This window comes from Capronia coronata, assembly GCF_000585585.1.
Source record: "Capronia coronata CBS 617.96 chromosome Unknown acBCG-supercont1.7, whole genome shotgun sequence".
NCBI lineage: Eukaryota > Fungi > Ascomycota > Eurotiomycetes > Chaetothyriales > Herpotrichiellaceae > Capronia > Capronia coronata.
Genome location: NW_006912899.1, coordinates 1,196,969 through 1,221,813, shown reverse-complemented (window position 1 = coordinate 1,221,813; position 24,845 = coordinate 1,196,969). Strand labels below are relative to the sequence as shown.

Below are 24,845 nucleotides of genomic sequence, written 5' to 3'. Positions count from 1 at the left end.
GCCTCCCTTCTTCGCTGCATGACTCGGGCCGAACGTCATGAGTGGTAACGCTTTCGCCCGCCACTTCATCACACCGTAGATCAATCTGCTGGGTTGTGCTCCATGGCCCAAAAGATGTCGCTCTTTGCCTTCAGGTGCAAATGATCGCCTTCTTCTTCGTCATCATTGCGTAGAACAAGTTCTCAACCCGTGATTCTCGTATGTGGCCGGCCTTTTGTATTTGGCAAGACTGGTGTCTGTCTGCAGCAGCTTCGAACTGCGTTCTCTAAAAGTCGCGCCAGTGGGTTGGACTTCCATGTAACTACGTATGCCCGAACTTCTGTAGGAGGATCTGATCCGATGACTCTCATCTTGACTTTGATGCGTAGCTTGGTGCCGGAAACAGTCCGACATGTCAAGCAGACGTGGCAGTGAGTGTCATATAGACTTTGTGGAATAATGGCGGTGATGTAGTGACCGCGTAACAAGGGCAAGGCTTGAGAAAGAGGTGACATGTATCGACATCGACGAGTCTCGGGCCTTGGAACGCTCATCACATAGGCGTTGCGAACGTTGACCACGAGAATAGGATTGACAGGGGCAGTATTTCAAAAGGGTTATCCACACCAGTCATGAGTATCAACGCTGGGAGCTCTGAAGGCATCCCGAGCGAAAGAGCACTTGAAGCCCTAACCAGACACGTTCTGATATCCAGCAATTTGCGATGCTCCCAACAATCTTGTCCTATTCCGTAAATCAAATACCGGTGGAGTCTCCTACCACGTCAGACTCCGGGGATGTATAATCAGACTCGAATAATGTCGTACAAGAAGTTAGGCTGGTATTGGAAGCACCAGAATCGGAATGGGAGTCAGGGTCAGATTCGGAGTCTTCGCAAGCATCGTCCCTGGCAGCAAACCATGTGCTATAATGCACATCTAGATTTGAGTCATTGTGTTCTCGTCTGCGTTTGCTGTCGTTGGCCTCCGCCGAGCTAGAGCGCGGACGTTTGCGACCGGGCGCGATGACGGGTCTACTCCGCTCATGTATTGACCCATCCGGATCCACAGTTTGCGACACCGGGGAGGTTCTCCGACCCCGAGCTCGTCCATTGGAAGAAGTGCCGTGCGCGGGATCGTCCTTGACATTGAGATCCGGTTCGAAAGATTCCCGAGACCCATCTCTGGTCAGCAGCCGAGTTTCGAGCAGCGATGTTCCCCTGTTAGAGCAGTGCGGTTCGTCGACGTGGCTCCGGAGGGAGGTCCGTCTTCGTTTAGCATGTGTGCTGTCTTCAACTTGGGAGTCTTCTTCTTCTTCTTCTTGTTCTTCTTCTTCACATAGGTGTGCAGTCTTCCGCTTGTGACAGAGGCCCAAGGTTGTGTTCGATATACGTGCCCGCTGAGGAATCTGGTGGAAGTTAGTGATTCAGTGGAAACGGAGCCGAACAGATGGAACATGCTGTGTGCTCCACACATCCCACAGCCGCTGGATCTGATATTGTGTCATACTCGGTCATTCTGTCATCGCTCGCGGGACAGAGGTATGGATGATCCGGCTGTCGGCGCCCTCGGCTTCGTCTAGGCCTTCTTTTTGATTTCTGCAGCGGGCATTTCTACGGGATGACGGGCGTGGACTGCTGCCGTTGGCTAAACGAATGGTGCGACTCTTCTTTCCCTATGCTGTGTACGTCTAGAATCCCGAGAGAACTGTCTAGCTGCTGTTCGCTGCCCCGCGGTCGCTGGGCTGAGGAGGATGTTGTGACCATGCGGGATGTGGCAGTCGCTCTTTAATGAGTTGGTCGACCCCAGCCTGAGGTAGTTTCCCGGCCTGGCCCGCAAACCTTATGGGAGTCCCCGCACGCTATAAATACTACTAGCGCGTAGGTAGATTGAACGAGAACTTGATGCCAGAGTGGTCCTGTAAGAAGGGCCAGCGCTCATCGCTCGTACGAGCAATCATGTCCCGGATTGCATTTACAAACGCATGAGGTACAACTTTTACTATCGGTGAATTACGAAAAATCCGCCACACCAGTAGAAGCGCTTAGGCAGCGCAGCCTCCAAGACCGTCCATCCGTACATATGTCCCGCATTCACCCTGTCCTCGATAAGCGGTGCCGTTCCCATAACCAAATTTGGCACCTTGTTTGGCCCTTTGTCGAACACTCAAGATGTTGTGAGCACCTCATGCCGACGGTGGCGGCGGGGGGATGTAATCACCCATGCCAGGTGGTGGTGGAGGTTGTAGATCAGGCGGCGGAGGGGGTGCGTTTGTGTCCGGTGGTGGAGGCGGAGCATTACTGAACTGCTGGAGGAAGGTGCTTAGGCCAGGAGGAGCTGCTGGGGGCGGGGGTACACCGTAGCCTGCCTGGGCGTCGTAGCCAGGATAGCCCCCATATGCGTACGGCTGTCCAACCGCAGGAGCCTGCTGCTGCCACGGCGCTGCTGCCGCTTCATGCCCGGGAGCAGCCCCATAACCTGTACGATTGTCGCCACCATGAGCCTGTGCCCAGGGTGGGGCTGATGCTCCGCTGTCTCGGGCACCGTAGTCACGCTCTTGGCGATCTCGCTGCCACGGAGCAGCAGCACCAGTGGGCTGTCGTGCCCACGGCCGTGAATCGGCGCCAGAGGGAGGCCCGCCATAGGCATCTCCCTGGTCGTAGCTGCCGGGACCGGCTTCGATGCGGCCTGCTGGACCATTGCCAGACGGATTACCAGAAAGTTCTTGCATGAGATTCTGAATTGGTCAGCATTTTGTTCGTGATAGCGGGGGCGCGAGACACAAACCTCCATTTCTCTATCCACCGCATCGCCAGGACCAAGCCGTCGCTGAGGTCCGCCATATCCTCCTGGAATGTTGTTGCGTGCATCGGTACCACGTTGCCTGTCTGGACAATCTCTGGCCATGTGGCCAGCATTGCCACAAACTCGGCAGATGATATTGGCAGTGAAATTGCGCTGCTCTGGACAGTCGTACTTTCGATGTCCGATCTGGCCACCTAGAGAAAGAGGTTAGAACTAGAGACCCTTGGCAGGAACCCGGAGCAACTCACAATTCTGACAGGCTTGGTTCTCATCGTCACGGAGTGTTCCGTTCAGCGCCGCGAGCTCACGAAGCTGGTTCCGCTTGAGTTCGTTTTGACCCTCTGGAATGGAAGCCGCAGTTTCGATGACGTTGTGGATCAGTGCTTTGGCTTTATTGACCTTGTCCTCGGTATCGGCCATGATGAGGCAGTGTAGGTCCTCTTCCTGGTTGCTAGTATGAGCAGCATCAGACCGTCCTTTTCCTTCTTTGACGGAGCCTTTGCCTCGAATGGCAATTTTGGCTCCAGACTCGGTTTCCATCTTCTTCAGCGTATTGCCACGAGGTCCAATAAGCAGTCCAACTTTTCGCAAAAGAAGCTAAGTGTTAGTATCGGATTCTGAAAAGCGCATGTTTGAATGGGAAATGTGGTTAGAGTTAGGCAAGGATGCCACGTCTACCGTCAGAGCTTTCAAGCGGAGGCGATAGTACGTGAGAGAAGAAATAAAAGACGGGGGCTTGCAACAGTGTTAGAGGGTTAGTTAGCATACTAAAGTTAATCTCGGGATAGTCGTTGACAGGCACGTAAACCTTTTCCTGGGTCTTGGTGGGCCGTCTGTAATCAGATGGTGGATGATAGTTGGGGATGGTTTTCATGGCCTTTTCTACCAGCTTGTGCCGCTCATCTTCGAGGCGCTTGCGGTAGCGAAACTCTCGAGTGTTCACACGGCGACCGAAGTTATCATATTGAGGCGGAGGCGATGGCGATCTATTTGTTCGTTTAGTCTTCTTCCACGCGCTGGAGGGCCGACAAGCGCACCTGTCTGCATCTGCAGGGACGACGTCGTTGATCCGCAGCTTCTGACTAATCTCTTCAATACGGAGATGTAGTGTGTAGGCTTCGAGCTGTTCGGCGGTCATATTGGCCTGGATCATGGTAGGGAGGCCCATGAGGCCAGCTGCTTTGTTCTCGCCGGCTTCGCCCCAGCGATTGCGCTTCCTACGCCTCTTCGCGCCGTCGGACTCGGGTTCAGCTGCAGCTCTGTTAGCATCTCCAGATTAGAGGGGAAAGCACGCAACATACCTCTGGCAGGACTTCGCCCTCGTTTGCCAGAATCTCCATAGGCAGGAGAATTCATGGCACCTCCATCATGCGAATCTCCATTGCTGTCGCCTCCTAACCGACGGCGCGTTCCAAGAGGGATGTTGTTGGAGCCTGTGATACCTTGATTACGCCACGCCATCTTGAGATCAACTGAATGATGAGAAGGTGGTCAACAAAACTGGAATTGTATGACCGAGTCTCGGATCACCGTTCAGAAGTTCAAGTTGTCGAGTCAGGCGCAGTCAACTGCGAGTGGCCCAGGGGCAAATTCAGGTTTCAAACCCGCCAAGCCTGTCACGTGAAAAACCTGACTCCCACGCCGCTTTTACACCGGCACTGACAGTTGAAGCTCGATTTGACTTCAAGTTTCCTAATCGCCGTCGGACATATCTCTAGGGCGAGCACCCGAAGGGAAACATGAAAATATGTTCTGCGGCGTGGCCTCAAAGTTAGGTACTATGACGTGGATATATATGTCTCAGCCTTTCGATCCTGGACACGGACAAACGAACAAGAGCGAGAGATAGCAGGGCAGTAAGCAATCTGGAAAAGTGAATGCCAATCGGCAGGAGTTTCGAGGACTTGATTCGTAAGATCTTGAATCTTCTGTATATGCACCCTGGTCCCGATCATCATGGCAAACATTACTCAACGCTGAAAATGGTCGAGAAAAATCATCAAACACGAGACAGCCTTCCCATATTCATTCGTCTCTGATCTGCTTTCCATGTGCGTTCCCTTCCGGCAAAGGTGGTGATCGGTGGCTCTCCGTGCATCTGCCGTCAAAGCGGCGACTTTCCCGATCACACCTCGTGGAGTTCGAGGTCCTCCCATTTCTCCAGCAGATACTCCATACCAATCTCAGAGGAGCCAGAGTTGCTTCGCTGGAAATCCATTCGCGCAGAAAAATCAGCCAATACTTGCTGGCAGTCCTCTGGCAACACGACGTTATTCTGTTTTGCAGTATGATGCAGAAGAAGCAACACGCCTTTACCCACGCGAAACCTCCGGCTGGCTGCGCGGACGGTGATACATAGCTTGAAGAGAGCGTCTTGCGAGTCTGGGCGGTCGCTCAGACCCTCGAGCAACGGAAACACGGCAGTGGCGATGGGTTGCATGATGATGACTGGGAAGTGGTCGGCACCCCAATTGAGGCGGATCTGTTCGAGCATTTCGCCGATCTCGATGCATGAAGAGATGGAGATCTCTTTCCAGGGACTCGGCTCGTCCTTCTGAGGCGTTTGCACCAAAGAAGGCTTTTTCAACTCGCCGGCCTCGAGGGCCGCCAGTTGTTTGGCCATCATGACTATTACCCAGCGATGGAGCGCACTGTTTCCGGCGAACACGGTGTCAAGTCAGCCTGCGGCTCTAACACCAGCGCCGATGGAGGCGGAGTAGAATGTAAGGGTGACGGGGTACTTACTGCAAAGCAATCACGTGTGGCATGGCACTGTCGTTCATCTGCATGCAGTCCGGCAGGGTTTTTGGCCACTCGCGCAACTGGTGACAGACATCTTCAAGTTTGTGCAGGACTTGATTAGAATTCTCGCTGACCTCTTTCACGAAAAGTGTCTCGACCCTGGCTGCTTCCTCAATGAGGGAGGCAAAACTGCGGTAATGACAATCCTGGTGAAAACCCACCGGGGTATGTGGCTGCGGATATGGTGTCCATTCCGTGTGATTCTTTTGGTCGTGGTTGGTAGGCGGTTTAGGTCGAGTGGGGGGCTTCACAAGCTCCGATCTTTCTAGGCTCATCAAGGTGCAGGAATGGAGAGTGTACAGACTCCATGTAAGCCGATCGAGAGCTCTGTCGATCTTGCTGAGCGCCTGCGACGTCAAGTTTCCCGTCCGTTCGACCTTTTGTCGCCATTTGTCCAGCCCCTTTGCACGAAAGATCTGTTCATGTAGGACGGCATTGCCCAGCTGATCTTGCCCATTCGTGTTGAGGCTTTGAAGGGCGAATTTGTCAGTGCATTTGCAGAAGCGCCGAAGGGGACGACTTACTAAGTCCACTGCACCCCCAGAGCCGCTATATATGCCATCGACACGCGGCCATTCTCCGCCTCTAACCCTCTTTTCGCTTCGGCGTAGAACTGGTTTCGAATCCACTCATTCGGTTCGGACCCATCTTCCGCCAGCGTATCGAGTAGCTACAGGTTCGCTTCTCGTTAGACGTAGCTAGACATGAACCATTGCGATGAGACTTACACATGCATCGGCCAAAATCATATTGACCAGATATGGGGTACATATCAGACTGGTGGTATCTCCAGTTTGCATCGCTTCCAGAAAGAGAGCCTCATCAACCCAATGCCACCATGGATGCGCCCAGGTACACCATAATGATATGAGGTGTGAGACAAAGTCGTCATCATCAGTCACCGTCGTCCACGGCTTGGCGGGCACAGATATTGGAGGGTTGACAACATCTTGGATGCGGCCGAGCATACGACGGCGGGTTCCTCTTTGGTAGCGATGAGCGTCTTCGAGATGTAAAGATTCCTTGAGTCCGTCGAGCTGGGTATCCAGGAAGGAATGGAGATCTTGCCTGGTGGCGTTGTTCCGGATGAGGTTGATAAGCGAATCCAGCTGACCGGGGTTGGCAGTGCGAATGGCGGCAAGCAACTCATCCAGGAGATGGCGATCCCACTCCAGAACATCAATTTTGCGTTTGACAGCCAACTTCCGTCGACCGTCGTCGTTTTGGTCCTTGGTACATTCGGTGTTGTGGGAAATACAGGAAATACAGGGTACACCGGCGTCGCACTGCAAAGTTAGCCAACTGGGCCAAACCCGCGCCGCAGACAGTGACAGACCTTAGAGCGCCGTCTTTTACAAGCGAAACACGCCACGCTTTCTTTCTTGCGCCCGCGTGAGTCGGACGGGGAGGCCGATAGAAAACTCTGCCCATGTTCTGAGGACAGGGCTGGGGCGACAGTCCGAAACGAGGTGCGGGACATATTTGGCTGCCGGTCAAAACATCCTGATGCGCCCATAGAGAGATCAAAAGGTGCAATGGTAGAAGCCAGCTTGAACGATGCCGGTATGCGCGCGCCGTCTGAGGAAGCCCGCGGTAGCACTAATAGTATACAGATGGTTTGAAGCCAGTACTAGGTAACTACGTAGTGGCAGTGATTAGATCAGATCAGACCTGACGATATATATCACTATAAGGTCAACCACGGATATGTTCTCCGTCTCCCACCGGCGGCGACCACGCTGCGTCACAGTTGGGATGGTCCCCAGCCTGCGAGCATTCCAGCCAGTCAAAGGCCAGCGCCGTACTCCGGAACTGCTGTTCCTGCGAGCCCGGATTGGCCGACAAAAGCGATGACGTTTGGGACACAAGTACACGAGGAACCTGCAGGTGCCTGCCAGACCTCTGTACCCGACACACTGGAAGCACAGCAAGTACTAAAGCAAGGTAATCTACAATATACTCTTAGAGTAAGGAGCCATCTAGAGCACCAACCTAATCATCCCAGCGGCATGATCCACCGCCATCTTGCGCAGGTACCTTACAATGACTAGTACCAGCTCACTCCACGGGGTAAGAACTAGCTGATCAAACATTGGGTGCCACTGTGTGGCCTTTTGACGGGCGGTGCTGAACTTATCTTTCTTTGCGGCTAACGTCTAACGTCTAACATCTAACGTGGTATAACCAGAAGATGGTGCCCTGGACGGGTGCCACGAGGGCAGAGGCTGATCTACACTTACAAGGCGTCGGGCCCAGCTCTGGGCGGAGCAAGTGCGCGGGAAAGCCGTGACCTACTTTCCCGGATAAAACATGTAGACGTTATAGCATAGTTCTTTTTCCTCGAACAAGCGATCCAACAACGCCCATGCACACGTGAGCCGGTGGCGACCTGGCCAACATGTGCAGACCGGCCGACAAGGGGGCTGTGAGGAGGTCAAATGTACCTGTCAAGGCATTAAAGCAAGTACGTGTTTGTTAGATGCCGGTGGTTCACCACGCGGTGCTCCGCGGCCGAAATGGAAAGGTCTCCGATCTCTTAAAGTCAAGGATCATGAGAATCTGCCACGGCGCCTTGTAGCGACGGCAATGGTCTTGCTAGCCTATCTCTTTTTGTCGTCTTTCATACCCTGCATGATCCATTTGCTGGATTCTTTCGCATACTCCTCCAAACGCTCCTTGTCCTCGAGTAACTCCTTGACCTTGAGGGGCTTGGGCACGTCACAGCCTTTCTTGACGCCTGGTCTAGCATACATCATCTCCTGCCACTTCTTCAGGGTTGGGAACTCCTCGATGTCGACGCCAGCCCAGCCGGCCCAAATAACCCATCCGATCGTGGTAATGTCGGCAATGGAGATGTGGTCTCCCACGATGAACCCCCACTTTGAGCTTTGGAGATGCTTGTCCAGCACCCCGTACAGCCTCCTAGTCTCGTTGACGTATCGGTTGATGCCGTACTCGATCTTTTCAGGTGCATAGCGCACAAAGTGGTTCGCCTGGCCCTGCATCGGGCCGAGCCCGGCGTTCTGAAAGAACAGCCAGTTGTTGGTCTCGTAGTGCTCGCGGGATCCCGCCGGGTAACTGATCTTGTGCTCCGAGTCGTACTGCTCCACCAAATATTGGAACATACTCCCGGACTCGAACAGTCGGATCTTCTGGCCGTCGGTGAATGTGTCAGTCATGGCGGGGATGCGCCCATTAGGGTTGATTTCTAGAAACCATGGTTCTTTTTGCCGGTTGGTCGAGATGTCAATGTGTTCGACCTTATAAGGAAGTCCAAGCTCCTCGAGCGCGATGGAGATTTTGATGCCATTGGGCGTCGCGTCGGTGTATAGCGTGATATCAGGTCGCTGAACGTTGGACATGGTGGCGGTCTGACAGTAGAGGTTGAGTATGTGGCCACCTTACTGGACGAAGCGATGGCGTAGAGAAGATATATGTCGGTATTCGAGAGGGCTGAAATAGGAATGATGTCAGTAAGACTCTCCTTGTTTCAAGCCTGACTTTGTGCGTGATATCATGAACAATCGTCGAGGATGAAGGCTGTTTGGTTTGATCACAAATCAAACACCCAACACTGTCAACTCATTACGCATTGAACCCCACCGTCGTAGGTAGTCTACATCGTTGTTATGCAATACCATTGGAGGAAGGTGACCACGAGGCTTAATCAGCGGTGCGGGGAGGGAACAGCAGTCAGAATAAGAAAATATGCTGTCTGACAAAAGCTATTCCTTGAAATCAGCAGCTATTTGAGACCTATTCTGCTGTCATACATCTGTCATTTCGACTGGCGTCTTCCTCCGCGCCTTCAAGTGTCCGCCGCAGTTGCCGCATCTAAATCGCAATCTATTGCCAGTGCGACTTCATCTGTGGCAGTTCCCAAACTTGAACCTTGGGACTGAACCCGCTGCAGGGCATTCTCGGCCCATGCGATCGGAATGGCCAGGCTCGCAGCCTTTGCTCTTAGCCGCCCTGCGCATCTCCTCTCGGGCACTGACTCCTGACCTCGTCTACTACCCAGCTTGTGACTGAAATAGGCTTGCTGTCCATAACGGGCAGCGACTTCGTTATGGCTACCCAGACCGAACTCATGACCCCTTCCTCTTCCCGGTCCGCGCCTACCGCCGTACGCCGCCTCTCTTCGTCGCATTCCACTCAAAGGAAACCATGGCAACACCCAGGCCGACCGTCTCTCCACTCGAGTCACTCCCGACCCGACTCTGAAGAGGGACAGCGTCTGTCACAACATATCATACGTCAGGCAACGCGGACCTCACATCGGCAGCAACCGAGATGGTACAAGATTCGATGGTTCAGAGGAATGATTGACGACGTGAAAAGGCGGGCGCCGTACTACTGGAGTGACTGGACAGATGCATGGGACTATAGAGTGGTCCCAGCCACGGTGTACATGTACTTCGCAAAGTATGATATACCCAGCCAATACGATTCATCACGCACATTGAGACCCTTCCTACATGTTATGCTCCCCTTCGACATCCCGCCCCGACAGGACAATCGTTCTAGATATGACTTGCAACTAACCATCTCTCCAGCATCTTACCAGCGCTCGCCTTTTCCCTCGACATGTTCACGAAGACACACAACTCGTACGGCGTCAATGAAGTGTTACTAGCCTCGATCTTGGGATGTGTGGTATTCTCGATCTTTGCCGCCCAACCTTTAGTCATCGTGGGCGTCACTGGTCCCATCACCGTCTTCTCCTACACTGTCTACGACATTGTGGTTCCGCGGGGCACCAACTTTTTCTCTTTCATGGCCTGGATCGGCATCTGGTCACTCATCATGCATTGGATACTAGCCATCACTAACAGTTGCAACGCCTTGACCTATGTCACGCGATTCAGCTGTGATACGTTCGGCTTCTACGTGGCCTTCATCTATCTACAAAAGGGCATCCAGGTCCTCACGAGACAATGGGGAATGGCCGGTGCCGAGAGTGCTTACCTCTCTATCATGGTCAGTTTGTTAGTGTTGGGATTCGCCTACGGCTGTGGCGTCTTAGGGAATAGCAATCTGCTTCAGCGGCACGTGCGAAAGTTCATTGAGGACTACGGCACCCCATTGACGATAGTCTTTTTCACCGGCTTCGTCCATATCGGACACATGAAGGATGTGCACGTGGAAACACTGCCTACCAGTAAGGCCTTCTTCCCCACGGCCGACCGTGGCTGGTTTGTTCATTTCTGGCATATCAGTGTGGGCGATGTCTTCCTCGCCATTCCATTTGCCGTTCTCCTGACCATTTTGTTCTGGTTCGATCATAACGGCAAGTTACTCTCCCCCACGGCCTGCAAAGGTGCAGTGTGGATGTTTCTTACTAACATCTTGCCGCGACCAAACAGTTTCCTCCCTCATTGCTCAAGGAACGGAGTTTCCCCTTCGCAAACCGCCGGGCTTCCACTGGGATATCTTTTTACTCGGACTGACCACCGGTGTTGCGGGGCTGCTGGGCATTCCATTTCCCAATGGGCTGATTCCACAAGCTCCATTCCACACAAACTCTCTCTGCGTGACTAGGCAAGTCGTGGATGAGAAAGCGCGAGGACACATCGTTCGAGTGACGGATCATGTGGTCGAGCAGCGTGTCAGCAACCTCGCGCAGGGCTTACTGTTCGTTGTCACCATGACCGGCCCTCTTCTCATTGTCTTGCACCTGATCCCGCAAGGGGTGCTGGCCGGACTTTTCTTCGTCATGGGCGTTCAAGCGCTCATGGGCAATGGCATCACACAGAAAATGCTCTTTCTGGCGCGTGATAAGGAGCTCACGGACGCCAGTGATCCGTTGGCCCGGATCGATCGTCGGCTGGCCATTTGGGTGTTCGTCTCACTCGAGCTCGTCGGCTTCGGTGCCACCTTTGCCATTTCCCAGACAATTGCGGCCATTGGATTCCCGGTCATCGTTCTCCTTTTGATTCCACTGCGGACGTGGCTGATGCCGAAATGGTTTCGGGACGAGGAGCTGAGGATCCTTGATGCTCCCACTGCGGGCGCATTCGTCATGGAAAGCGTCGGCGGTGCTTATTACGGCAGCAGTGAATCTTCAACGCCCAACTCTAGTCCACCAGACGAGAATGACGAGACCGCTGTCGTGGATGATACCCTTGAAAGAGGAGAGAGCTATGAATTGCGCAGCTCTACGTTGGGCAAAAGGAAGTACGACAACGATGGCCACGCCGCGCCTGCTAGCGGCAATGATCAGGGCGCAAGCCATTCTCCGGATGCGAGAAGGCTGAGCCACGGTGAGGTGCAGAGACCAGACGTTGGAATGAGAAGACGGAGTCGCGGATCAATTCACCGAAACGCTTGAGACCGCACGAAGGCTGGAGGCATACGATATATATCAAGATGGGGATCTCTTGATCTCCTGCACATGTTCTTCTTGGAATTCTGTAAATACAGACAAAGAACAATGATTGGCTTCAACCTCCCCAAACGATTCTCCAGATGCAAGATGCGGTGAGTGTGGACCAGGGAAGGAGGCGGAGTATCCACCTCATCGGCTGTGATCACCAAGCCGGGAACGTCAATCGATCATGCTCACCGACGAGGGGAACATGCAAAGACATGCTCACGGAAACAAGCGGCCTGAACAGCAGAAACCGGAGATAGCATATTGCTCGATCTGTCGCCAAGTCAGTTGCCAACCTCGAATCAACAAGTACGTACCACGTTTAATCCACATTAGAAACATAGGTACAGGTATATTGTGTGCCGATGAATTCGGACTTAAGGACTCTTTCGGACGATTCTTGTTGCCGAACCAGTCTAACAGCATTGGCAGTCTTGAGATCATCGCGTGCAGTGCTTCCGCTCTTGACGATAAAGTGATCTGCTTCTCCTTCTACCCCTCTCGACAGGCTTGATAAAAGTAACCCCCACCTTTGAAAAGTCCGCACCTGTTCCTGAAGAACGAAGTCAAGGACGACCACAGTACTCGGATTGGGATACCCGAGTGTCTAGTTCACGAGAACTACAACGGATTGGGGACTCCTTTGCCCAGTTACAATCCAAACTCAACTGTCGAGGCTTGCTTGTGACCACAACCAGCCCCGTCTCCAACCGAATTGTTGAAACCATGTCTCAAGAATATCAGATCCAACCCGAGTTCGGCGCCGCGCTACGCAGGTTCCTATATTCGCAATTCTTCGGCACTCCGGCGCATCCCACCCACTCGTTCGCCAACCAGACCATCATCGTGACCGGGTCGAACGTCGGCCTGGGCTTTGAAGCCGCCCGGCATTTCTACCGGCTCGACTGCGCCAAACTGATCCTGGCTGTGCGCTCCGTGTCCAAAGGCGAGGCCGCGAAAGAGGATATCGTCCGTAGCGTGAAGCACCGTACCGACGGGGCGGACGCGATCGAAGTCTGGCCATTGGATCTGTCCAGCACGCAGTCGACCTTGGACTTTGCAGAGCGCGTCAAAGCCGACCTGCCCCGTCTCGACGTCGTGGTTGAGAACGCCGGTATCAATAACTTCTCGTGGTCTGTCGTCGAAGACGGCTGGGAACAAACAATCCAGGTCAACGTCATCAACACGCTTCTGCTGGGACTGGCCCTCCTGCCGAAGCTGGCTCAGTCCAAGGCCCGATATCCTGACTCCAGTCCCCATTTGGAAATTGTGTCTTCCGAAGTCCATCGGTTCACCCAGTTCAAGGAAGTCAATGCCCCGGATATCTATGCCCGGTTGAACGACGAGAAAGCTTTCGTCTCAAGTGATAGGTGAGTCGTGCACTGTTTCGACACTGTTTGCTTCCTGATGTCACCTTACGGCAAGATGTCTGCGCTATAAATGCTCCGGATGCAGTGTCAATCTATCAATACCGTGCCTGAATGCCATCTTGAATCCGCAGTCCCCCTGTACCCAAGTTCCTGATGCCATGCGGACAGGCCACGAGACTGACCTTTCATCTCTTCTTATCCTTGATTATAGATATAACATCAGCAAACTCCTCGAAGTCCTCTTCGTCCGCGAACTCGTTGCCCGCCTCAACGGCGCCGCCGCATCAGGTCCAGATTCAAAGCCAGCCCAAGGCTCGACGTATTCTGGTGTCATCATCACCATGGTCAATCCAGGCCTCTGCGTCTCCCAGCTCGACCGCGGCATGAGTTACGTCATGCAAATCGTCGCAGGTGTCATGCGCCATATCGTCGGCCGGTCCACCGAAGTCGGCGCCCGGACACTCGTTTACGGCGCGTGTGCCGGCCCCGAGAGCCACGGCGAGTTCATGTCTGACGGGCAGAACCAGGAAGTCGAGAAGTGGATCTACTCGGATTTGGGCCGGGAAGTACAGAAGAAGGTATTTGAGCAGACTCTGAAGGTGTTGGAGGCGAGAAAGCCTGGACTGGCCAAGGAGATTGGCCTTTGATTTGACTGTTTGTCTGCTTTATTGAGTGGCTGATCTTTGGTTTCGGGTCTATAGAGGTGGGTTGTCTCAAAGATCGTGAGCCGGCCTCCTTCCTATACTTCAGAATTGCTGTCTGCTAGCTAGAGTTGCGTGGCGTATGGGAGTTCGTTTGAGTAGGCCCTTTCTCCTTGTCAAGTATATTATCACTTTGCACGATTCCCGGCCAACTTACATGCACAGAGAAAGAGACCGATCATGTCCACAGTACCAGATTTCCCCCAGAGGATGTTACATGGCTGAGATCTTCACGAGTCAAGACTGGAGACGGCCGGGTCCCAACATGTTTGACTGCCATATCATTGCTGTTCTACCAGAGCTGGGCATCCTCATCATCTGGACAGGCGCTAGATTGTAGACCATCCCGGAGCAGAGGTGGCAGGCACTCCTGAACCTTTGTTTAAAAGGGTCAACCGTTGTAAATCAACATATATCGTGTAAGTCGTCAGGCGGATCAGACTAATACCTCGGAGGCACTCAAACTCGGCATTTGATCCGAGCAGTACTTGTGTAGAGGTGGGATTTCCGCAGGGGAGATCTGGCCTCACCACCATGGATCAAACCGCGATCGTGGAGAAAATCCAAATCAAGGCTTAAATCTATGGATAGACAGACTCTTTATGCAGCCAGCGTGGCACGGTTTGTCCTCGAAAGTCATCCCGAAGCTATCAGGGTGCATGACCGGCAGCACGAGGCAGAGAAGTGTACCATTGGGACCAATGGGTTCAAAATCGTCGGGCAGCTGTATCCCACGTTCCTTGCCCGGGTGCGAAAGTGTTGGACAAGATAGATAGATCGAAAGACTTTTGAGGTCTTTGCCTTCCTGCCGAACAATTTGTATGCGGTATGTTTTTTGGGGTTTCAGCGCGCTGCCAGCGCACCAATCCCTTCTTTGTACACTGCCGGTGGAGCCAGTGCTCCTCATGTTGCGACCAGGTTGGTGGCATCGTACTATGAAGGCGAGCGGTGGAATCGAGATCGGTTTGTTTCAATAGTCGAACTTCACCCAGCGGCTCCAGCGGCCATCTGCGGTTTCGATGGTCTGCAGCGTTGATCAGTATTATGTGACTAGGGAAGGCTGCACTGAAACTGGAGTCTTCTTCAACTGTTCGAGTGGAAAGGAAGCAAATCAGACACGGGGCAATGATATCTGCATTTCGACTTGAACCTTTCTCCAACCGCAGATTGGTGCAGGGCTTGGACACCTCGGTTGGCTGTTCATGCTTCTGATTGCTATAAAACCATCGACATGGGCTGGAACGGCATTGCATTATAATTCAGACTTCATAGTCCCAGACATTTGCCGCCAGCGGGCGACGATGGGGTAGATGAGTATCTCCATGTCGGCCCGGTCCCAGACCACTGTGTCGACATGTAATAGACAAACAACGACCGTCAAGCTGAAGAGACTGCAGGCCGAGATGACATACAGGCACTTAAGCCGCAATATCTGCCTCCGCCGACGGTCATCCCGGTCCGTTCCCAAAGAGATGTCCTGCTGACTGCAAAAGTAGGCAAGCATCAGAGCAATCGAGATAGTGATCCAGGCCAATAGACTTCGGCTGAGTTTGAAGAGGTCTGGCTCAGTGGCAGCCAAGAGGCGAAACACTTGCGTGCAGCCGAACGACAGCAGGATTGAGAGACTGCAGAGACGGACCAAGACCGCGAACGGTGAATAATGTAGAAGCCAACGGGACATCAAGGAAGACGCGAACATGTGTGCAAGGTATGCAGCGGCACCGGCCTTAAGAGTTGATCAGCTCCGTGTTGGTACATATGTGGTATGGGGAGGGCGAATCTAGAAAAGACGAGCAGGAGGGAGGCCATACCCACAAGAAGCTCAAGCCGACCTGCGCGATGGCTAGGCGTTTGAACGTCTGATTGTCAACCAGCTCATGGTTGACAAGGGGTGCATTTCGCTGGCCGGAAGCATTCCCATTGCTGTATACAAGCTGATAGATGCTGAAACAAGCCCGGCAAGCCCACCATATCGCCGACACCAGAGATAGTGCACGACAAAGAAGTAAGGGCAAATGCCACCGAGGCCCCACTCCAAGCACAACAGCTACTCGGGGATATCGCGCACTGCGTGCGACACCTCCCTTCGCAGCATTCTCGAAGACTTGTTGCGCTTGTGTCGCAGGCAATGGGGCTGGACTGTTCGGCACGGAGCTATAAGATGGAGCTGGGTCGCCGTTGGCCGCCAGTGGGAAGTTGGCTGCAGCTGAAGCGGCTGCACCGCCTTCTTTGTAGGCACTGATATGATCGACTCTAGGCCTGTAGGTCAGATCACTGCAAGCATGAGATATTCTTTCCAGCGGGAATGTAACTCGGCCAGCATCAGTAGGATGTAGTTCAGACGACTTGCCACTTTGTACGCGTGTTATGGGAAGTTGAAACAGGCTTTACCCCGGATCTTGGCAGGACCTCCCGGGCACCCTGCAGGCGCGCGTCTGACAGTGCCGAAGCATTGAACAATGGCCCTTCAAGTTTGCGATGCTGTGGGACAAGGTCTGGAGGCAGCTGCGAACAATAAAGGAAGTAGATCACTTCTTACGGGTACACGCAAGCTAGAGGTCTTCTGGAATCTCGACACTTTCGCCAACCACGTATTCGTTACGGAGCTATCAAGCTGAGCTGGTGGCATGAACAATCAACAACAGCCCCGTCTGCTATCCACCGGCGGCGAAGAATACCAGCCGTCAAGTCGAATCCGTGCAATCCTCGTTGCTGTTTCGATACCCTGACCGTCCCTTGGTCCCAAAGCAGATCTCTATCGTGGGTATCATAAACACACCACCCCTTGTCCCATCCTAACAATGCTATCGTAGATTGGCCGCTGCAACGGCCACCGAAGTTGAAGGCCATGAAAGCAATCAAGGAGAAAGGTTGTCGCCGAGTGACAGCTTCCTAACTGTCCTCGATGACCAGGCAGGATAACATAGGACGTCGGCGTAGGCGTTTAGAAGCCATGGACCTGGTATCGGGTCAGCGCAGGCCTTGAATTGCAATTGTGCACATAACTCACCTTGATGGTTTTTGCATCAAGCTCGAGGCCATCCTTTGCAGTCAAGAACTCCTGAACATCTTTGCGTTGATCACCCTGAAGCTGAATCACCTCCCCCATCTCGCTATCTGTGACGATTGTGCCATTGCAAGCTACCATGTCTTAGTAGGTGTCCTTCAATCCGCCGATATGTTTTGACACGTACCGAATTTTTTCTTGATCACCTTGAGGATCTTCTTTTGGTCGAACTTCTTGGGCAGGCCTTGGACGGTTGTCAAAGTCTTACGACCATTGCGCTCTGCGTCAATGCGTTAGCCAGAATCGCCGGGTCGATAAGTGCTGTAACTCACGTTGGATGCGTATGTGGATGTAGTTCTGGGATTGCTTCGCTTCCCCAGTGTCGTCGTCGGCCTCCGCGAAGGGGTCTATTCATCCGCCAAATTAGCAAAGTGTCGCAGCCGCATCCAAGCAGTACCCTAGAATCGAAGGCTCTAAGTAATATCGCTCTCTCTGACCATGTCCACGAATGCTCTCGATGATACTGCCGGGAGTATCCATTGCGAGAACAACGGGTGGGCCATTGTTGTTGTTGAGGCCAAGGTGGCAAAGCGCGGGCTGAAAGAGGGGTGGCTTACCAAAGGTTTTGAGGTTTTGGATAGTTGACATAAACTCGTCTGTTCAGGGAACCTGGTTGATTGAAGTAGGTATGAAAGTCGATGGATGAGCTGCGACGGTGGAACTTGAAAAACACGGAGTTGTGGAGTGGAGAGTGAAAGCGGTTGTTGGTGATTGTTTGAAAGGAGGGAAGAAAGAATCTTGGGTAAGGAGACTGCAGTAGTGACTGATGATAAGTGGGTGGGGGAAGAGGTGACGAAGAACTCGACAGAACTCTTCGTTTCTGCAGCGTCCGCAGGCGCAGGCAGGTGCAGGCGCCAAGCCCCGCCACCATTAACCCTGCAGTGCCAGTTGCAGCATCTCTTGCTGTTGACACGTATTCATTGGTCACCTGGCAGGTCCAGCCCCGAGGGCAGCTTGACCCGCAAGTCAGGCACGCATCCCTTGTGAACGATGATACTACCGGTGAGGGCCAGGTATATATTATCGTCCGGCTTCATCTCTCTGCCCTGCTAAAGGGGCAGGTAGGCCTACATTATATTGGGCCTTTGTGAAACTCTCCGCGGTCGCTAAACAATACGTTTCTCGCTTGACGCATCTCACCCGAACAGCACCCTAGGTAGTCGGACATACAACGCATGCGCTTCTCCCCAAACCATACATGACCAACACTTTTCAGGGTAACATCTAAGTCGAACCAGTAGGTGGCACTGCAGGTGCGGCGCCGCCTGCATTCGGTGGTGGTGGTAGAAACAGTGGCATATATGTCTGGATGCTCTCATCAGTTTCGCCCTCAAAACAAGCAGCTGCTCATTAACATACCACACCCACGGCAAGAACTGTTGTAAATATTAGCTTCGTCCCACAAACATACTGAGCAGATCCTCTACTCACGTGCCATTCCAAAGGACAAATACCCTGGCGTACCGCTGCTCTGTTGTTGTGAAGGACTTTCACCCAGCCAGTTGAGGAGAGCGGTCAAAAGTGACAACCTGGATTTGTCAATCACTGACAGTGGTATCAAGAGGCGTATCCCTTACCAGCCCAGCATTCTGATGGCTTTCGTCAGCATTGCATTCCGCAACAAAGCCTTACGCCTTCTTACCTGTTTCGAGTAAACATCTGTCATCGTTGTTAGTCCCGGCCAATTCCAAGAAAGAACTTTGTACTCACAGCTGCCATGGGCATGGTGCTAGTCAGTGTCGACCCGAAGTCGGCAGGCTTCTCTTCCTTGGGCTCGACATAAGGTATGACTGGTAGACCGTTGTGAGCTTGTGTCCCATGGAAATTGTGTTCTTGAACAAACCGAGATCAGGCCTCCGCATATCCTTCTTAGAGGACATATTTTAGAAAAGGAATGATGCACAAGTTACAGGGTCGTCTGCTTGCGAGGAGTGATGCGCAGCACGTCAGTAAAGACTGGTTTGATAGAAGACACCGGACACATCCTCAGCTGAATCTGGGGTGGATGTTCATAGTACGATCCGGCGGCGGTAGCGCCCCGGGCTTGGCGCTGCCTGAGGTGAGCGCGTAGGGCAGCATGACCTCTATACCAAAAATGACTTCGATACCAACACCGCCTTGGCAGGAATCCTCGCTCTTCTGATGGAGCTCGGGTTGAGACCGAAACCTCTTCTCTGGCTTGCAGAGCAGTACCCCGACCTGTGCCTTATTCAAAGTCCCTACGCCTCCACGGCTACACCGATATGTCGCGGCCAGTCTTCACACTTTCAAAAAAGGCCGTCGAGGTCTCTATCTCCCTGGCTTCTGGCCGACAGAACACTCGGATATGTTCTCGATGCGCATTCCCGCTATCCTCCATTTCCACTCGCTCATTCACGACGTCTCGACGCAACAATGCTAGGCTCGGAGGCCTTGGGGAGCTCAGGAACCTTGACTCGCAATTACCAAAGACCCATTCAATGAGAACCCGAATGAAAGATGCAGGCAAGCAGGAAATGGGGAACGACCTAGGCCGGTTACCGAACTCGCTGGTAATGCCCTCAAGGAAGACCTTAAGGAAAGAGTTTGGTGGCCGGGTCGGCAAATGGGCGAAGCTATACTGGTTCAGCCTGAAGACGTCAGTGACGGATTGGTATGGGTATGCGAGACAAACTTTCTAGAGTACGTGAAGGATTGTCCGCTGACTGAGTCCTGTGCAGAATATTCTACTTCCGAAGGTGGGACGCGAAGCGAGATCCAACGACCGGGAAGAAAATGAAAAAACCTATGGAACTGGCGGAGAGACACGAGATTGCTCGCCAACTGCACCAAGCCTTCAACAGCGCCCTTGCCAGAGGAGATGTCAACGAACTCGAGAAGATCACCAGCGATGGATTATTATCCAAGGCGAAGACGCGGATCGAACTTCGAAAGAAGAGAGGTTATCCGAGCGAGACCTGGCAGATCAGGAAATATACGGGCATTACTTACCCGAAATGGCTGGAGAAATGGCCCATCTCGGTCTTCTTGCCTAGGGCGAGCACCAGAGTGGTCTCAGACAAGCTGGCTCCGTTGCCTCTCCCGGACTCGTACATCCGACAATGCATTGTGCGCATCAATTCCGTCCAAAGTTACCAACTCGCCAACGAGGACTTCAAGCTTGCCAAGCATACCGAGTACGTTGTCATCCAGAAACTCACCTTCAAGGGTGAAGACGGACCGTGGCGCATTTGGGGCACCGTTGAACCCTCCACAATCGAAGAAATCAATGGCATGCTGGACGGGCAGGAAATGCAATCCAGCTTTTCCGAGAGGTTGTCCAGTGCAATGTCAGGCAATCTTCCTGGGAATGTCTAAGCGAACCTCCGTTCGCATAGAATCAGCTCTGGCTTGGAAGCCTCCTAAAACTTATGGACCGGTTTGTCGGAAGTATGTACCAGAGGTGTATGTCGCTCCTATCTGCTTCATAACAGCTCTTTCCTGCCAATAAGAGCGAATCCAACTGCTCTTTGGACACTGTTTACCTGCAGTGCTGCTCCTCGAAAGCCAAGCCTCTTGCTGGTCTCCTTTTCCACCTAATCTGCCTCAGTCGCTCCATGAGAGGCTCGCCCCATTGTCAACAACGGCTCAGACGCTACTGAGCCCGGGATTTTGCATGGAGGTCATACAACCAATACTATCCTTGTCGCCCATATCCTCTGCGATCCAGCCAACGCATATGAGGAGACGGACCGAATCTTCCGATGAAGCCTCCTGTCGCTATGCATGCGGTGGTCTTTCGTGGAAAGCTCGTGACGAGCGGAAACATATGCCCATGCCGAGGACAACATCATCCTGTTCCAGCATTGGATGCGGCTACGAGGCCATATTCGCTCATGCTGACGTTTCTTCTAAGACGTGCAAGCGCGGTGTAGCTGACCCACAGCCGGATGTTCAAGCTGGCTTGGAGACATGGTGCTGTTGGAGATGAACATGATCGCAGCACGTGTGAGCGTCTGCGTCTGCGTCTGCCTCCTTGCCAGTTCGGGAGGAAGAGGGGTTCAAGCGCCATGACCGACGGCGCCTCCAAGCAGTCCTTGCGACCTTATATATTCTAATCACCTTTGGGTCTTGGGCCAGGGTTGTGGAGAAGTAGAGCCTGTAACCCATTGTAGCATTGTATATCATACCGCGACGTACTAGGTAGCATGGCCGAAGAAGAGAAGCTCCTAACGAACGCTGAGTATATCACTTCACACCGCCTGTGAGATATTCTCGTGGGAGGGCAAAGTAAAAGCAATGCTTGTTTAACCGTGAATGGGGCGGTTGCACCACTGCAGTTCTACCGTGTCTGCATTGTCTACCATCTCGCTCTGTCGGCGAATGTGGCAATCGCTCTCGGTCGCTGATAACGAAACAACATGCCAGCTGCCCTCAACATCTGACCCTCGTTCCCTCATCCAACTTGTGCTAATTCCCCTTCGTGTTTCTTCGTCACTGTCCATATGAGATTCGCCAACGGACCACAAACCCCCTTATCCTCCCTTCCCATGTGCTGCCATGTTGCATGCAATGCAAGGCGGGAGACAGTCGTCAAACTTCAACTCGTTACAGTTCATATATTGGGTTCGTGACTCGTAAAATCATAAAGGCCTTGAAATAAGTCAGTTCAGAACAGATCTCCTCGGCCGTGACGTCCTGACGAAAAATGTTGCTTCCACCATCCCTCGTTCAGCTTGTGTGATTACACGAAACCCAGGGTCTCGTCCAAATTATAGTCGTTATGTCCTTTCACATTTTCGCATGCTGACGCATGGGAGAAGATAAGGCGTGTGGTTGTCTGGCTATGATGACTGTGCCTTTGAAACAGCTGAAATCCTAGAATGTTCTGACGCGCAGGCATCGCTGTCGAATTGCTGGAGTTTCGCTAGGATTTTGGATCAGGAGACAGCGCTGTCATCCACCGCTTTTTCTAGCTCCAATGGCTAAGCTAACGTTGATATTTTCAGCATCAAGAGCGCATTCGGCGCTTCCCGCCTTGGTTCCTGGATTCAGGGCGTTGGTTGAGGACTTCACGTAGTTCAGGATCATTAGGGCTTCGATCCTTATGATGGACTCGAACATGCCGCTGCAGGTTGTCCGGCCGGGGGTATCGGTGCTGCTGGTCAGGACAGAACGGGCAGCCGTAACCCGGCGACGTATGGACCAAACCGTGCCTGGTAAAGTAACAGATAGTCAGCTTCAGTCATAACCTGTGAACATTATGGTGGTAAGGCTTACCTGATCATTTCGTTCTTTCTCTTAAAGCCTTGTCCACCAAGACCACGACGACAGCCCTTCACTGGGCAGAAGTGAGCCCTGGTGTCAGAATGAACGTTCATGTGACTGTTGAGCAGATAATGTGTTTGGAATGGAGCAGCAACGCAGCCTTGAAACGTGCATTTGTATGTACCAACTGAAACACGGCTCGATTGTGCTGCGTTGTCGTTCAAAGTTGGCTCAAGATCGAGGCGATACTCAGCGTCAGGGGTCTTGGGTCCATGACCTGAATGCTCTGCCTCTTTCGTCCCAGGTGCAGCCTCCAAAATTGTATCTCCACTTGAGCTTCCTTTTGCTTGTCCTTGCTCTTGGACTTTCCCTGCAGTATGAAAGCTTGAGATAGCTGCGGACTCCCTGGAATCTATTGTGACTGGTGTCGAAACAGTTATGGTCGTTGCCGATGTCATTTCGGAGTTTACGGAGCTGGAGCTATCCCGAGTTGCCGTTCTAAAGCTGAAATGGGTAGGAGGGCCAGGTGGAGACATAATAGACTGGGGGGACGGGAACGATGATGACGGTCGATATTGCTGTAGATGACCAGGCGATGGTTGGAGCCCGGTGGGAGACAGCCCCGCAAACCCGACGGGACTGGATACAGAGATATTACCTATTGTTGTCCGTATCGACGGTAGCGTCATTTTCGGTTGAGGTGACCCTGAAGGAGACGACAACAATGGAGACTTTTGCATCGCAGGGAGTATCACATCTGGATTGACATCCTGAGGTGAGATGGTGTATCTTCCCAACGTTGGCGACGTAACGATCGAGTCCCTGTCTCCTCGTGCAGCCTCGGGAACCAGCTGCAGACGCGGGCTAATCTTGGGAGGAGGCCGGACATCCCATGCTTGTTTCAACATCTCTTGTTGTGGAGGGAGATCGACGTAGCGACCCGAAGAAGAGGAGATGCCATCGGCCAGATGCTGAGGTATAACACATGGCGAGTAGACTGGTCTTTCGTCCGTCAAGCTCGCAGGCGACCCATCGATCATAGGAAAGTCGTCATAATCATCAAGCCTGACGTCCTTCGCCGTAACAAGGATGTTGTTCGATACAACGGAGTTGGTTGTATCTTGTAAGGCCGGGCGTATAGTGTTGTCCGATCTTATGGTTTCTTGTCTCGCCACAGTCCTGGCCTCCTCCTCGTCTGTCTCTGACTGGCTTGCGGAAGCCAAGGCATATCTCTCTGCATTGTTCGCGACGTCGACCTGGTTAGGGTCTAAAGAACGTATCAATACACCATCGCCCAGGATTGGGGTAGTTCGACCCTTTCGACGTGTCCTGCTCCTCGAAGACTGAGCGTTTTGCGAGTTCGAAGACTCCTCTTCAGACGTGTCGGACGATGGGTAGTAAGCGACAAGCGGTCGAGGACTTTCCTCCGGTCTCAGATTCGGACGTTTCTCTTCCAGTGGGGGTGTCCTCGAAGGCAAGAGAAAATCCCTTTCTAGGTTATAGTACTCGTCCGAATACTGATCGTTGGACATGAGTGACCTGAAAATTCACATGATAGGATTATAGACAGAGCAGTGGGATTCCAGCCAGGCAACGCCGTCGACCCTGTTTGAAGCCGCTGATCGGGAAGCCGCAACCAGTTCGACTGCTTGGGAATGGTATGTTCAATCGTGTATCTGGTCGAAAGGCCATGTCAGTGTCCTGGCCTAAGTAGCAGAGCCTCCGACAAGCAACGGGGGAGGAGAGTCCTCCTAGGCCTTGCCCGTGGGAACACACATGACATAACTATTGTCACACGAGCACAGACCATCATCGAGACATGCAATGCAATGCGAGGGATGGAGGCTGAACTTTGGAAATGAAGCATAACGGGGATGACAGTGCTAGTGGCTGGCCGTGTTGGTCCAGACCTCGTGAGCCACGGTCGTCGTGCCGTGTATCGCGTGATACGTGCAGAGACCCGAAAGTCTGATCGAGACCGAGTCGGCCAGCATCAAGCCACCAGTCTCGGCCAGGGGTGAGAGATCTTGGATGGACATTCAAAGAAATGCTGGGGCATACCGGGTGTCTTATAGGTTGTGTCTGGAGGGTGAGGGGTTGGAACTGGCGATGAGGCTCCGAACCCTAAACTCTAGTAGGCCAGGCAGCAGCGGAGGCCGGGGAAAGAACACACAGCAGAGCGCACGTCGAAATCAAATCGTTTTGCCTGTTGATTCAAGCTCGTAGTGCTCAGTAATAAAGATTGATAGTTAGCTTGCAAGGCTGAAATGAAAACGGAGGATTTGCAGAGTGCTGGACGACCCTCCAGGCCACATTACCGACGGCGTGCTGGGCGTTGCGGTGAGCGCATGAGACAAAAGTTCCGGGGCTGAGCTGAGCACTGCCACACAGGGCGCGGTGTCAGAGGTTGACGGTTGAATACAGCACTTGTACCTGCTTGGTGTGAAAGACAACGAGCAGGGATCTTTGAGAGGATGGTCGTTTGACGGAGGACTCGGACTGCTCGTCTCCGATATCATATGC

General features: G+C 53.0%; 9 protein-coding genes across 9 annotated transcripts; 3 read left to right on the top strand and 6 right to left on the bottom strand.

The window, feature by feature from the left end:
• Positions 1-2,163: 2,163 nt before the first annotated feature.
• Positions 2,164-4,244, bottom strand: A1O1_07997 (branchpoint-bridging protein; the record flags this gene model as incomplete). The annotated part of the gene is made up of 6 exons (XM_007728861.1): positions 2,164-2,715; positions 2,766-2,977; positions 3,032-3,364; positions 3,552-3,769; positions 3,821-4,034; positions 4,085-4,244. 6 exons carry the CDS (start codon positions 4,242-4,244, stop codon positions 2,164-2,166), a joined length of 1,689 nt encoding a protein of 562 aa, XP_007727051.1.
• Positions 4,245-4,908: 664 nt separating this feature from the next.
• Positions 4,909-7,065, bottom strand: A1O1_07996 (uncharacterized protein; the record flags this gene model as incomplete). Its single annotated transcript, XM_007728860.1, has 5 exons — positions 4,909-5,434; positions 5,529-6,053; positions 6,110-6,255; positions 6,314-6,871; positions 6,922-7,065. 5 exons carry the CDS (start codon positions 7,063-7,065, stop codon positions 4,909-4,911), a joined length of 1,899 nt encoding a protein of 632 aa, XP_007727050.1.
• Positions 7,066-8,185: 1,120 nt separating this feature from the next.
• A1O1_07995 (glutathione S-transferase) lies at positions 8,186-8,947 on the bottom strand (the record flags this gene model as incomplete). The annotated part of the gene is made up of 1 exon (XM_007728859.1): positions 8,186-8,947. One exon carries the CDS (start codon positions 8,945-8,947, stop codon positions 8,186-8,188), a length of 762 nt encoding a protein of 253 aa, XP_007727049.1.
• Positions 8,948-9,654: 707 nt separating this feature from the next.
• A1O1_07994 (uncharacterized protein) lies at positions 9,655-11,916 on the top strand (the record flags this gene model as incomplete). The annotated part of the gene is made up of 3 exons (XM_007728858.1): positions 9,655-10,010; positions 10,142-10,905; positions 10,952-11,916. 3 exons carry the CDS (start codon positions 9,655-9,657, stop codon positions 11,914-11,916), a joined length of 2,085 nt encoding a protein of 694 aa, XP_007727048.1.
• Positions 11,917-12,684: 768 nt separating this feature from the next.
• A1O1_07993 (uncharacterized protein) lies at positions 12,685-13,975 on the top strand (the record flags this gene model as incomplete). Its single annotated transcript, XM_007728857.1, has 2 exons — positions 12,685-13,328; positions 13,540-13,975. 2 exons carry the CDS (start codon positions 12,685-12,687, stop codon positions 13,973-13,975), a joined length of 1,080 nt encoding a protein of 359 aa, XP_007727047.1.
• Positions 13,976-16,973: 2,998 nt separating this feature from the next.
• Positions 16,974-17,576, bottom strand: A1O1_07992 (uncharacterized protein; the record flags this gene model as incomplete). Its single annotated transcript, XM_007728856.1, has 5 exons — positions 16,974-16,988; positions 17,040-17,170; positions 17,224-17,316; positions 17,369-17,443; positions 17,534-17,576. 5 exons carry the CDS (start codon positions 17,574-17,576, stop codon positions 16,974-16,976), a joined length of 357 nt encoding a protein of 118 aa, XP_007727046.1.
• Positions 17,577-18,320: 744 nt separating this feature from the next.
• On the bottom strand, positions 18,321-18,976 carry A1O1_07991 (uncharacterized protein; the record flags this gene model as incomplete). The annotated part of the gene is made up of 7 exons (XM_007728855.1): positions 18,321-18,401; positions 18,456-18,472; positions 18,528-18,625; positions 18,674-18,685; positions 18,739-18,755; positions 18,807-18,886; positions 18,940-18,976. 7 exons carry the CDS (start codon positions 18,974-18,976, stop codon positions 18,321-18,323), a joined length of 342 nt encoding a protein of 113 aa, XP_007727045.1.
• A 591-nt stretch (positions 18,977-19,567) lies between these two features.
• A1O1_07990 (uncharacterized protein) lies at positions 19,568-20,432 on the top strand (the record flags this gene model as incomplete). The annotated part of the gene is made up of 2 exons (XM_007728854.1): positions 19,568-19,734; positions 19,796-20,432. 2 exons carry the CDS (start codon positions 19,568-19,570, stop codon positions 20,430-20,432), a joined length of 804 nt encoding a protein of 267 aa, XP_007727044.1.
• Positions 20,433-22,065: 1,633 nt separating this feature from the next.
• A1O1_07989 (uncharacterized protein) lies at positions 22,066-23,854 on the bottom strand (the record flags this gene model as incomplete). Its single annotated transcript, XM_007728853.1, has 2 exons — positions 22,066-22,270; positions 22,335-23,854. 2 exons carry the CDS (start codon positions 23,852-23,854, stop codon positions 22,066-22,068), a joined length of 1,725 nt encoding a protein of 574 aa, XP_007727043.1.
• Between the last annotated feature and the right edge of the window lie 991 nt (positions 23,855-24,845).